This window comes from Podarcis filfolensis (genome assembly GCF_964270895.1).
Source record: "Podarcis filfolensis genome assembly, chromosome: 2".
Lineage (NCBI taxonomy): Eukaryota > Metazoa > Chordata > Lepidosauria > Squamata > Lacertidae > Podarcis > Podarcis filfolensis.
Genome location: NC_139605.1, coordinates 35,677,285 through 35,691,336, shown reverse-complemented (window position 1 = coordinate 35,691,336; position 14,052 = coordinate 35,677,285). Strand labels below are relative to the sequence as shown.

The 14,052-nt window shown below is 41.0% G+C and overlaps 1 protein-coding gene across 4 annotated transcripts in view; it reads left to right on the top strand.

Moving 5' to 3' along the window:
• Nucleotides 1–7,247, top strand: part of RAD18 (RAD18 E3 ubiquitin protein ligase) — a 113,440-nt gene extending 106,193 nt beyond the window's left edge. For all 4 annotated transcript variants that reach the window (XM_083601784.1, XM_083601783.1, XM_083601785.1 and 1 more), the window contains one exon: nt 6,598–7,247. In XM_083601784.1, coding sequence (XP_083457910.1) covers nt 6,598–6,691 — 94 coding nt within the window. In that variant the 3' untranslated portion in view covers nt 6,692–7,247. The remainder of the gene's footprint in view (nt 1–6,597) is intronic.
• The last annotated feature ends 6,805 nt before the right edge of the window (nt 7,248–14,052 follow it).

The window sequence follows — 14,052 nt, the reverse complement described above, 5'->3', positions numbered from 1 at the left end:
GGTGGAGCTTGTGAGTCCATAGTTGCCTGTCCACTTGGTAACAGGGAAATGATAGTAATCTCAGGGACTGTTAAATTTCTTTGAATAAGGTTCTCTTTCTCTCTCTAGTGTAAGTACACTTCATGGCTCTCTTGGCTGTTATAGCTCTGCAATCGGTTTCAATTATTTGATAAGGAAGTTATTTTTGGAAACTTTGTTTATTCACTTCAGTCAGATGAGCACAAGGACACCCACCATCCGAGGTGAAACCATCAATTAACATTTTGAAACCTCACTTAATAAACTAATACTAAAAAAGCAAAAAAAGCACACAGCAGTAATAAAATTATATAGAAACCCAAGACAGCTAAAACCAATTCAATATATCAGTCTTTTAAAAGCCAAAAGGAAGGTTTTCATCAACTTAAAAAAGGCTATTAAAGAGGGGATGAGACAGACTTCTCTTGGGAGGGAGTTCCCAGAAAGACTCCTAGCATTACTGTACAGAATGTGAGACCAGATATGCCATGGAATTCCTCATGCTTCATTGGGTCCACACAATTGCCTCTTCCAGATTACTTACCAAAATTGTTGCTAACGCTGCCATCTTATTATTTATTCAATTTTTTTTTATTTTGTACCCCTGCCCATACGGGCCAGTCTTGACAGACTCTAGGGTTGTGCGCTCATCTCACTCTACAGGCCGGGAGCCAGCGCTGTCCGCAGACACTTCTGGGTCACGTGGCCAGCGTGACAAGCTGCATCTGGCAAGCCAGCGCAGCACACAGAAACGCCGTTTACCTTCCCGCTAGTAAGCAGTCCCTATTTATCTACTTGCACCCGGGGGTGCTTTCGAACTGCTAGGTTGGCAGGCGCTGGGACCGAGCAACGGGAGCGAACCCCGCCGCGGGGATTCGACCCGCCGACCTGACGATCGGCAAGTCCTAGGCGCTTAGGTTTTACCCACAGCGCCACCCGCGTCCCTCATTTATATACCGCTTAATTGTCAAGATGGCTTCTAAGTGGTATACAAGTATAAAAACCAGTTACAAAAGACACATAATTGCAATGCGCAATGAAATAATTTCATCAAAACATCAAAATAAACATGCACATAGAAAACGTACAAGAAAACAAGCCAGCTGAAACATCGAGTTTCAGAGTTAAAGCAGCAATGAAAACAAAGCATGTCAGGAGATCAGGGGAATGCTTGCCTAAGCAGTTGTGTCTCCATAAGCTGATGGAGCATCAATATCGAAGCCTGTTTTTTTATCACCAGGCTGTGGCAGAAGTAACTGGGTTCTACGTGGTGATCTCAACACCCTTACCTGGCAATGAAAAAGAAGAGTGGAACAGGTCCAGTTTTCCCCCCAAAAGTGCCTGCAGCTGAACCACCCCCACTGCTTCAAGCACCTTTCCTAAAAAGGGGAGGGTATTAGCACCTGGGTGGTAGTTGTCAAATATCTTCAGGAAGGTTTCTTTTCATGTGCACCATTGCTTCTTTCAAAGTGGTGCAGACCACCCCCTCACTCATTGATACTTGGCCACCTGATGAGCCCACTCTGTCAACTTCTCTGCCTTGTACGAACAAGCCGGAAGGGGCAGGGGGTGAGGGAGCAAGTAGTGGGATGGATAGGCAAAAGAGCCTCATCCACGTCATCAGGTCCCAGTCATTAGAACTTGATCTCCGGAGCCATTTGCATCTAGAGTACAGTTATTTGTATGTTCCCTAGCAGCTTATTCTCAACAACCTTGAATGCATTGAAGGAAAGGTGAAATACAAATGGAGGACTAATTTGGGAATGTCCCCAAATGTTTCTTTCCCAGCTATGGACAAATCAGACATAAAAGGAAGAACAGATATTTGAAAGAACTTTGCCTGAGGCCAATGAAAGTGGCAGCTGAGCTACATGGTCTTTTAATCTGGCATATAATCAAGTAGCTCCCTGTGTCACAGGGAGGAGCCAGAGCTAAATGATAGCACATGTATCAAAGATGTACGAGGTCCAACCTCTAATTAAAGTGCCATTGAAAAGCAGGATCTGAAAAGACCGCTCTCTGAGACTTAAAAGAAGGTAGTCACCGTGGTGCCTTCTAGATACACTGTTGAACTACAACTCCCATCAGCCTTAGCCACAATCAGCAAAGGACTAGGAGTTGTAGTCCAAGAACAACTGGGGAGGGCATCACGTTGGCTACCACTGAAACTGTTGCCTTTCAGAGTACATTGCCACCGACCTGGTGCAGGGTCCCATGGCCTAAGGCAGATCAAGAGTTGCAGCACCATGGATAGCTCCAAGGAAGCAATGTGCTCCAATGAAGTTTGAGAGCAGACTGAGCATTTTAAAGCATTTCCTTGTGGTAACCTAGATCAGTGTTTTTCAACCTTTTTTTAAGCAAAGGCACACTTGTTTCATGAAAAAAATCACGAGGCACACCACCATTAGAAAATGTTAAAAAAATTAACTCTCTGCCTATATTGACTATATATAAAGTAATTCTCTTGAATAGGAATCAAATAAACACAAAGAAAGTATTTTATAATTACTTTATTATGAAATAGTAAGTAAACAGAAATATGAAAAATTATAAAATACTTTATTCAGTGCGCAACCTGGGCCTGTTTGGCTGAACACAAAGCTGATATTCTGGCTGGAATCGAAGAAAGACACACACGTAGCTCTTCGTCAACAGCTTTCAGTCTCTCTCTGTATTTAGTTACAGATAGGTAGCCGTGTTGGTCTGCCATAGTCAAAACAAAAAAAATTTTTTCTTTCCAGTAGCACCTTAAAGACCAACTAAGTTAGTTCTTGGTATGAGCTTTCGTGTGCATGTATCTGACGAAGTGTGCATGCACACGAAAGCTCATACCAAGAACTAACTTAGTTGGTCTTTAAGGTGCTACTGGAAAGAAAAAATTTTTTTTGTTTTCTCTGTATTTAGTTTTTATAGCAATCATGCTTGAAAAGCTCATCTCACACAGATATGTAGTGGAAAATGGGAGCAATGTCAAAATAGCTTTGTTTGCCAGAAGGGCAGTATCCTTGGCAGTATCCAACCAAAAACTGTCCAAAGGTAGATCAGCAAATCTTAGCTTGAAACCACGATTTTGTCTCAGTTCAGTTAGTTCCTCCTGCTCCTGTAAAGTCATGTCCTTTCCACCAACTGATGCTGAGCTATAAGGGTCCCTAACCCAGTCAAGGCATTCAGTGGTGACTGAAGAGAAATAAAATGACAACTTCTCCGGTCCTCCTGGTGACTTGAGTCGCGACGTCTTCTTCTCTCCGCTGCTGCGCACACTGTGCTCGGGCGGGAAGGAAGTCAGAAGATGATGTCCTACTGTGATAGGTCCAGGCTGGAGTCTGGACCAATCACAGCCCGGACATCAGAAAAGTGGAGGGTGTCCCCCTGAGGAGCGCCAATCGGCGCCCCTGCTGGCTGAGGGTGGGGTCAACCCCCCCCCATACCCAGGACACAGTCTGGCGCCCGCCTAGTGGGCGAAAATTTGAATTTTTTTTAAAAAAAATCTTTCAAATTTTTCAATTTTTCCCACGGCACACCAGGCAACATCTCGCGGCACACTAGTGTGCCGCGGAACAGTGGTTGAAAAACACTGACCTAGATTCTTAAAGCGCCAACCCTTTGACTTGAAGATTAGCACTCCTCCCCCTGTTGCATTCTGTAACCTCACACCTGACCCGGTGAGGCACCATGGGATGCATTTACTTCCTCAGGCTCAGGGAAAGGCACCCACGAGGGCCCCGGTGATATGGCAGGTTGCTGAAGAGGCCAGAGACCATCTTGGATGTGAGTCCTTGAAGACCTCTTCCCTGCCTTGCAGGCCTTTTCCACCTGGCCTGGGAAGGCGGGACCCTGACTGACTCCAGCTACAAAAACCTGAGGCTACTGAACTCTTGGACAGGGATATTGTTTAGGGTGGGCTTTTATTCATTTTTGTATCTTTATGTTAGATCTTATTATATATAATATGTGGAAATTGTTTATTTTGCTTTTGTACTTTTGATGTTTTGTTTATTGATCTTTCTGACATTTGTTAAGTTTCTAGATTTTTTCATGTAAGCCTTCTTGATCACGGTTTGAGCTATAGAAAGGTGGCATGCAAATGCAATTATGTATGCGTACATACATGCATGTTGTGGGTTCCTGTCAGTTGGCCTTAGGCTCAGGGGTTTCCCAGTTTCCAAGAGCAAACTCGGAGCCTTGGACCTGTTCCATTTCCTTAGCTGCAGACTCTGAGTCTGGTTGAACATTGAACCATATTGGAAGGGCCTTAACTCCCTCTAGAAGCCTGTCTGGACTTCAAGATCTTTTTCACAGCCCCACCACCTTCACAGGCACATTTGGTGAGGACATGAGAGAGGGCCTCCTTGGAGACTGCTCTCAGGTTGTGGAACTCCATTCCATGGGGGGCTAGGCTGGCCCAGGCTTTGCTTTCTTTTCACTGGCAGGCCACTAATGGGCTGTTGTGACAAGGTCTTCTTGAGAGTGGGTGTTGCACTTGTGTGTGTGGATGTGTGTGCACTTTGAGGGTTTTCAGTGGTGTTTTTAATAGGGTTAATTGCTTTTCAAAAAATATTTGTGTTCTTTGTGTGTTTTAGTTGTATCTGTTTTCATTTATGCTGTGAGCTGCCTTGGGCCCTGCACTGAGAGAAAGGAAAGATATTTATTAAATAAACAATTAGCTGCTGAACTCTGTGGCTGTGGCACCTAGGCAAGATGGACCACCATGAGGCTTTCACTTGCTGTGAAGGTGCACTGGAAATTTAAAACCCCCGTAAGTTAAATCCATATATATATTGAGTATATAAAATATTTAAGGGGTGAGGAACCCTTTTCAGCCAAAGGCCTCATTTCCCTCACGGTCAGCCTTCCAGGCATCTCATGCCAGTGAAAATCAAGCACCTTGTTGGATGTGACTCTTAATTTTCTACAGTAGGCTACGCTCCAGCTATGAAAATGTCAAAGGTTTCTACAGATGCCTGCCTACCTACCTCTTTAGCCAGTTAAAAAAGAGACATTATCATAGTTCAGGGGCACATTCCAGTCAGGTGAAAGCAGTCAAGGAGGGCATGGTGCACGGTTGGTGAGCGCTGTGGCCTGAGAAGAGTGGGCCGGGCCTGGCAATAGTACTACAGGCCAGGTAGAATAGTGGACCTCATGTTCCCTGCACCTTAAATAAATGAATATAATACATTTCAAAATGACAGCACTATAGCAGCCTGTGTATAGATTTTTGGGCTTTGATCAATATAGCCTTTTATCTTTTTAAATTCCTCCTCAGCATTCACTCCTGTTGTCTTCTGGCTTTCCAATAGTAGCCTTTATTTATAGTAGCACTTTACATTTTGAAATCTGAGGTTTTTATCCTACCATGGGAGAAAATGTAATTACTTTTCTGACTGAGCAGAAATTCCTTTTCAAATTAAATGTTACGAGATGTCACTAGTATATTTATGTAATATTAAAAGGGGGAGCCGTTTCCCCATAAGGCCCTGTATCTGTGCTTGCCCATTTCTGATCCTCATTATCACGGTTAACATTTCCACTTCTGCAACATTTTACCATTTTCTTAACCTTTCAGATATTTTTTTTTAATGCATTTATCTGATCTTCTTATAACTTTGTTCCTGTCTTTTCGACACATCACTGATTAGCACTGGGACCATACGTTGTATCCAACTCAGTTCTACTCTCAAAGTAGACCCATAGCAGTCAACGGACCTCAGTTAGTCAAGACTTTTAATTTTAATGCATCTGCTGTGATTAACGTTGGATACAACTTTACTTGGCTGGACGGCAGGAGACTGAAAGCATCTGTAGATTTTGAGTTTTCTCTCTCTCCCCCCCCCCATATATTATATATTCAGATTACTGTTAATGTTTGAAAAGACACAGCATGAGGTTAGGGCATAAGCTTTTATTGCTTAAGGCTATTTTGTTCAAATCCCCACTTTGATGACGTATTTCCAACCGCCTGTCCGGATCCATTGTCGGGAAAGCCAAAAGATACAATACTGGCTGCATGACTCCCGTCAGGCACCCTCAAAATTGTTGTATTGTTCATTAGGACAAACTCATCATCTCCATTATAAAACAACCACATGTGGTTTCTCTCCTACATCAGTATAGATGGCTTAATAAGGCCTACAGTGTCATATAATAAAGAAATTGAATGTTAAAAAATTTGTACAAAATGATCTCTTTGGGTATTAACTTTTGAGACAGAGGGGGTCGCTCAGTTCTCCCTGATTTAGTCTTAAAAATCAGAACTGGATGTCCTTCAATAATGAATGCTTTAGCTAAACTCAAGTATGTGAATTTGATTTTTGTAATAAATATCTGAGCTGCATGCAGGAGGCTGGATTAGAGAATCCTGAGTGGTTTCTTCTGACCTTTGGCTATGTTAATATTGCCTTATTTTAATCAGCCTTTGCCCGTAATGTAGATGCGATAAGCTGAAGATGGGGAGAAATTCTTTTTGATCTTTACAGAGACTACACTGTATTTATGACTCATAAGTCTTAAGATAACTACTATCCATTTCTGTTACATTCAGTTTTAAGATTAATTTTTTCTCTTTTTTTCCTTTTCTTTTAGCAACAGTTTCCCAGATAAGAAAATGACCAAGCAAAAATCAGAACAGTCTAGAAGCAGCTTGTTACTTCCTAAGCATAAGCGAAGAAAAGAATAGCAAAGTTCCTGGATACTACCTTGCATTAAGAATACTTCCAAAATATAACATACTTGTATAGGTAATCTTATCTGTCCTGCTTTTCATATACCTGCATCATTTGCCACCCATCACCCCTTTGCTCCATAATACCTGGGGCTCACTTTCCCACCCACATCTTCAACCTGCTTAGGCCTGGTATGAGCAATTGCACTAAAGAAAATCTTGGGGATAGTTTGCAAAGTTACAACAAAGTGATGGATCTGCCACTGCCTGATTTATCAGCCATATGATTCCAGTCAAATTTCTTTACTGATGAGATCTCTTAGAGATTTGGCTTAACCAAACCTCATTTTTTGAAAAAAGAATACAGACGTTTTGCCAACTTTTGTGGCGGTTTTAATATGCATAAAACATGATTGTTGTGGAAAAAATAACATTAGAAAACCTCATACAGTATAATATTATTATTATTTTTTACAAGAGGCCGTTTATTTGGCATTCTGTAGCACTAGAGCACTTAATGCTAGCTTGCTTCTGAGATGTACTACAAACTAATAAAATGTAAAACGAAAAACCACCAACCTTCTTTATTTTTCTCTCCAGTGTGTGTAAAATCTTTCTTTACTGCTTGTGGTATGGTTCCCTTGAGTCATTGGAGACAACCCCCCCCCCTTTTCTCATACATGTTGTCTGCAGCATACCTGATTTTGGTGAGGTCCACCACCTACAACTTGCATTTTTGCTGACTCTCCTTTTCATTTGAAAACTGCTCTTTAAGCCCAGGTTTTTTTAAAAAAATCCATTCCTGGATTTGGCATGAGAACAACATAAATGCGAAATGAGGCCATGTATGCTTTTTTCTTCTAACAGACAATCTCCTTGACACTTTTCCTAAGCCATCTATCTCATAAATGTGACTGCTACAACACGGCTGTTGAGGTTTCCCCCCAAAAATTTGCACTTTAGTACAAATAATACTTTCGGCATAGTTCACTATATTTCTGCAGACTAAATAAAAATAAAGCAACTATTAGTATTTGAAGCCCTTCCTATTCTGAAGAATGACACACCAACAACAACCACCAGCTTAGTTTGGAGTAGGCAGAGGTGCTTTTGGCTGATGGTCTACCAGCTCAGAGAAGAGAATCCAACCTGTTCCTTTGTACTTCTCTTTAAAGGTCATGTTTTGGTCTCAGGTGCCCATGTGGCACCCATAGCATAGAGTTTCTTTCACCAAGTCAGTGTACATGTGTTTGAGAACTATGATTCGGCCAGATTCTGAGATGTTTATACATCAGCACTGAAAAGCTCAAATACAAGTCCTGTATGCAAGCCACAATTTCAATGTGAACCCATTTTAACTGATCAAATGAATAAGATGGATGAGATGCCCTAGAGCAGGCATAGGCAAACTCAGCCCTCTAGATGTTTTGGGTCTACAACTCCCATCATCGCTAGCTAACAGGACCTGTGGTCAGGGATGATGGAAGTTGTAGTCCCAAAACATCTGGAGGGCCGAGTTTGCGTATGCCTCCCCTAGAGACTGGCAACACACCTTCAACTGCTGGCAACCATGGTGCAATCCATATTTGGCTTGATGTGAACGATCAACAACAAGCTTTTTTGTCACTGCATAAAATAGCAAAAAGGGGTTTTAAGGTAAGTTACCTACCTAATAGGATGATAAATTCAAATGAGAACAGACATACATTTGGTAATAGATATTATGAAACTTTTTCTCAGACTAACACTCAATCACCGTGCTGCATTATGCCTTCCAGATTTAAATATGTGCAGCAGACACTCAGGACCTTAAACTAGAGCCTCACATTGAAATACTAAGAGAGAATCTTGTGTGAGCCAGAGCAGTGAAGAATTATGAATTAGTATCCCAATCTCTTTGAATCTGTTTGGCATTTTTTTCCTATTCATGGTTAGTTTTCTTGCTGCAGGTTGAGAGCTACCCATCATCTGAGCATTTTACTTGAGTGAAATATATGAATATATGAAGCAGTAAAGGCTTTTTCTTAATCATATTAAGGCAGTAGTTCCTAAACATTTTTTTCTCCACAGTCCACTTGGAGGGTCTTGGTGGAACACTTAATTTTTTTGCTGCCTATTGTAGCAATTGTAATGTGCTGTGCTAGATGCTGTATGGTTTTTAATTATATTTTTATTGCTTTTTATTTCTTTTATATTGCATTTTATTCTGTTGTGATTTGAATTCTATAGAATTCAAATTGTATTGCAATAAAATACAATAGAACAAATAGAAGAAGCAATAAAAATACAATAAAAAAATTGAAATCTACTTGAATCTTAAATATGATCCATGTGCTGCCATCTCTTGTCTCCACCAACATGCTGCAGACCACTGGAGTGAAGCAGTTTGGGAACCTCTGATCTAAGATTAACAGATGATTGCTAACCTTTGCAAAGGCTATTGTTGTTGTTGTTGTTTAGTCGTTTAGTCGTGTCCGACTCTTCGTGACCCCATGGACCAGAGCACGCCAGGCACTCCTGTCTTCCACTGCCTCCCGCAGTTTGTTCAGACTCATGTTTGTAGCTTCGAAGACACTATCCAACCATCTCGTCCTCTGTCGTCCCCTTCTCCTTGTGCCCTCCATCTTTCCCAACATCAGGGTCTTTTCCAGGGAGTCTTCTCTTCTCATGAGGTGGCCAAAGTATTGGAGCCTCAGCTTCACGATCTGTCCTTCCAGTGAGCACTCAGGGCTGATTTCCTTCAGAATGTAGAGGTTTGATCTTCTTGCAGTCCATGGGACTCTCAAGAGTCTCCTCCAGCACCATAATTCAAAAGCATCAATTCTTCGGCGATCAGCCTTCTGCAAAGGCTATTATTTCACCTCAAATCTTTCAGGGAAGAAGCTTTTGTTGGAGAATGGACTCATACCTACTTGAGTATTCAACAATAGTATTAGTAATACTATGGTTAGTTCTTTTTGGCCTACTATGTGACCAAAATGTGAACTGAAATTTGCCAGGCTTGATGTGAATGATATATGGATATGTTTGGGTGAGCTTTCTGAGTTTACTGTCTGTGCATGTGAGATATTCAACACAATGAGTTTCTGCCCTATTTTACATTAATGATCCCCTTGCTCCTCTTTGAAGACAACAACAGATTATAAAGTCAATCTCAGTTGACCAACAATGCTGAGTCCCTTTAAAAACCCTTAAAATCCTGATGTATGTGCAATGTTTCTGGATTGATGATCCTTTAAAAAAAAAGGAAAAGAAAGATTGTGCGCTCAAAGTTTCCTAGACAGCCATGCAGAGAATCTGTGCTAGCTAAATGTTTCCATCTACATTGCAATCATTGAATTTCTATCCTTTTTACTAAACATTGCCTGTCAAAGTTAATTACTCATGGAAGGCTCTGAAACTTAACATCCCCAGAGCAAGAAACACCCAGGCTGTTTTAGTGTGGGCACTGTTGATTCAGTTAAACTCAATTCAGTTGTGCATGCATGTGCATATGAAAACACACAACCCACAGTGTTTCATACACTGAAACGTGACCCCGAGATTAAGAGTCTCATGCTACATTTAATGTGGTCTTGCAGATCTGACATTTTTCATACTGACCACAGCACTATCTAGAAAAAGGGAACCCAATATTTTGTTTCTGTAGCAGGATTCGGTTCCAGGAAAGTAGTGTGTGTACCCCACACATTTTTGTCACATTGTAAACTGTTTCCTATTATTGAGACACAAGTTGTATTTATGAAGAAACTCAGTTGATCTAGAGTTTATAGTAGCAGTTCTAGGCCAAATCTAAATAAGCAAGCCTTGGTTATGGAAACTTGTAGATAACCAGTTTCACTCAGTGACCCCTGTTTAAGCAAGTGACCATGCTTGACATAATCTGCATTAGTTTCTCAGTCTTTGCGCAAGACTGAAGGTGGGAGAAAAATGAGCTAAAGAACTTGGCGATGAACATTGAAAGTAGATATAACCACTTTTCACTTCTTAGATTCGCCATGAAGAAGGAAGTGGGATCATATGTGCCATCTCTGCTTCCAAATTTATAGTTCCTACATGTATATACTTGGACATACATAGGACTTTTTCTGTGCAACTAGGAAAAAGCAGAGTCTGCATCCTAGCAGGACTGAGGCAGTATGGATGAGGGGCTCTCATGTCTAAGAGACTGGGCAGTTGCCAGTTCTGGATGGGGCTGCACTCTTTCTGAAGAAGCAGGTACCTAGTCTGGCGGTACCTGTGTATCCATCTTTATCACCCCGTATGCTTAGTGGCTTGGAATGCCTTGACTGGCAAGATAGTTACATCTGTTTCTGGACATGGGGAGCTTTACCACACTTTTGATGCAATAACCTAGGAGCTAGTTTATCGCAATGTGTTTTAGGTGGGGGTGCCCTTAAGATTGGCCCAGAAGCTGCATTTGGTGAGAAGGCAGCAGCTAAAATGCTAGCTGAAGTGGCTGACTGTCACTCAGTAGGCATTTGTTGATGGCTGCCAATATCCTGATGGGCCAAGTTGAATTAATCAGTCAATCATTTTATTTGTATGCTGACTTTCCGTCATTCATGCTCTGTACATAACGGCAAACATAGCAAAAGTAGTCATAAACTGGGAGGGGGGGGATACACAGTGAAATTGAACAAATAGAAAGAACTGAAATAAAGATACAAACAACAACAAGCCTGGCCCAACAAACCCCCCTAAACAATACCCCAGGTCAAGATTTAAGGTTTCGGTGTTAGTCTATAAAGCCCTTAACAACTTGTAGTCATGAGGGAAAGATCTTTTGATGCTGCAACATGCCCTGGATATCTGCTCAATGGCAGCCCCGAGCAAGGCCTTTAATGTGGCAGCACCTGCACTATAATGTTGCACGTCACAGCAATAGACAGACGACAACTCTATTAGAGTTTCTACGGCTATTGAAAACTTAATAATAATCAGGCAGGCCTTCTCAGAGGAGTGATTCCAGCCATGCCTACTGTCAGTATAATATAACAGCGGGAGAACATTTTACATTGTTTGCACATGCTCTTTTATTACCTTGCGTGTTTTGATTCTGTAAAATCTGTTGTGCGTTGCTTTGGAAATGTTCCCGTATGAAGCAATTAGATAAGCTCTGCAGTGAAAACCACCCCACCCTTCTAGTGTAGAAGCATCACTCGACATACAACAGTTCCTCGAGGAAAATGGGCTGAAAAAGGTATCGCATGAAAGTAAGATAATATTGAACCAGGAGATATCAGCACAAGAAATAGAAGATGCCATTCAAGGCATGACGCTGGGCAAATCCCCTGGACCGGATGGACTGACTTCCAAATACTACAAAGTTTTGAAGGAAGGATTGATACAACCTTTGAAGGAAGTCTGCAATGAGATCATGGAGGGGAAAAGGGCACCCGATACGTGGAGAGAGGCTTACATTACACTTATACCAAAGACAGAGACTGAAAAGACCCAACTTAAAAACTACCGACCCATCTCGTTATTGAATGTGGATTACAAAATCTTTGCTGATATTTTGGCAAAAAGACTGAAGAGAGTTTTGATGGAGGAGATTCACGGGGACCAAGCGGGCTTTCTCCCAAAAAGGCACTTGTCGAACAATGTAAGGAATATAATTGACATTTTGGAAAAGCTGGAAGTGAACATAAACACTAAAGCTGTTTTGATATTTGTGGATGCCGAGAAAGCCTTTGACAACATTTCTTGGAGTTTTATGTTGAAGAACCTCCGGGGGATGGGGGTAGGCCAAGGGTTTGAAAATGGTATAGGTGCAATATACTCTGAACAGAAAGCCAAACTAATTGTAAATAATGTGGTTACAGAAGAGTTCAAGATTGAAAAAGGGACACGTCAGGGGTGCCCTATCTCCCCATTACTTTTTATATCGGTCCTGGAGGTTTTGCTTAATATGATTAGGAGGGACCAGTTGGTTAAAGGGATTCAGGTCGGAGCTAAACAATATAAACTGAGAGCATTTGCAGATGACTTAGTACTTACATTGCAAGAGCCAGAAGCTAGCACGAAAAGAGTTTTGGAAATAATTCAAGAGTTTGGTCAAATGGCAGGATTTAAATTGAATAAGTCTAAGACAAAGGTTTTGGAGAAAAATTTGACACAGATAGAAAAGGAAAGGTTCCAGAATGAGACAGGGTTGACTGTGGTTAAAAAAGTGAAATATTTGGGTATAAATATGACAGCTAAAAATGTGAATTTGTTTAAAGATAATTATGAAAAAACTTGGAGAGAAGTGAAAAAAGATTTGGAGATTTGGTCCAACTTGAAGCTTTCCTTGTTAGGCCGTATTGCAGTTATAAAGATGAATGTATTGCCAAGAATGTTGTTTTCGTTCCAAGCATTGCAAATAATTGATAAAATGGATTGTTTCAAGAGGTGGCAAAAAGACATATCTAAATTTGTCTGGCAGGGCAAAAAGCCCAGAATTAAATTTAAGATACTAACGGATTCAAAGGAAAGAGGGGGGTTTGCCCTGCCAGACTTTAAACTTTACTATGAAGCGGCAGCTTTCTGCTGGCTGAAAGAATGGCTACTTCTTGAAAACACAGACATTTTGGATTTGGAAGGTTTTAATAACATTTTTGGGTGGCATGCATATTTGTGGTATGACAAGGTTAAAGCACATAAAAGTTTTAAAAATCATATTGTCAGAAAAGCACTACTAAATGTCTGGGACAGATATAAAGACCTGCTGGAAAATAAAACTCCAAGGTGGCTGTCGCCAATGGAAGCTAAGGCAGTTAAAAAGTTAAATATGGAGTCCAAGTGGCCAAGATACTGGGAAATTTTGGAAAAGGAAGGGGACAAATTGAGATTGCAGAGTTTTGAGAAATTAAAAGGGAAGGTGAGAGATTGGTTCCACTACCATCAAATTAATGAAGCGTTTAAACTGGACAGTAAAATTGGCTTCCAGGTGGAAAAATCAAAATTGGAGACAGAACTGTTAGAACCCAGTACTAAGAATTTGTCCAAAATGTACAATTTGCTGCTGAAATGGAATACACAAGATGAAACGGTTAAATCGGTCATGATTAAATGGGCTCAGGACATTGGTCATAATATTTTGTTTGCTGACTGGGAAAAGTTGTGGACCACCGGGATAAAATTTACGGCATGCAATGCCTTAAGAGAAAACATTATGAAAATGATATATAGGTGGTACATAACCCCAGTCAAGCTTGCAAAGATTTACCATGTGCCTGACAATAAATGTTGGAAATGTAAAGAAACTGAAGGTACATTTTTTCATCTTTGGTGGACCTGCCCGAAGATTAAGGCATTCTGGGAAATGATCTATAATGAACTTAAAAAGGTATTTAAATATACTTTCCCCAAGAAACCAGAGGCCTTTCTCT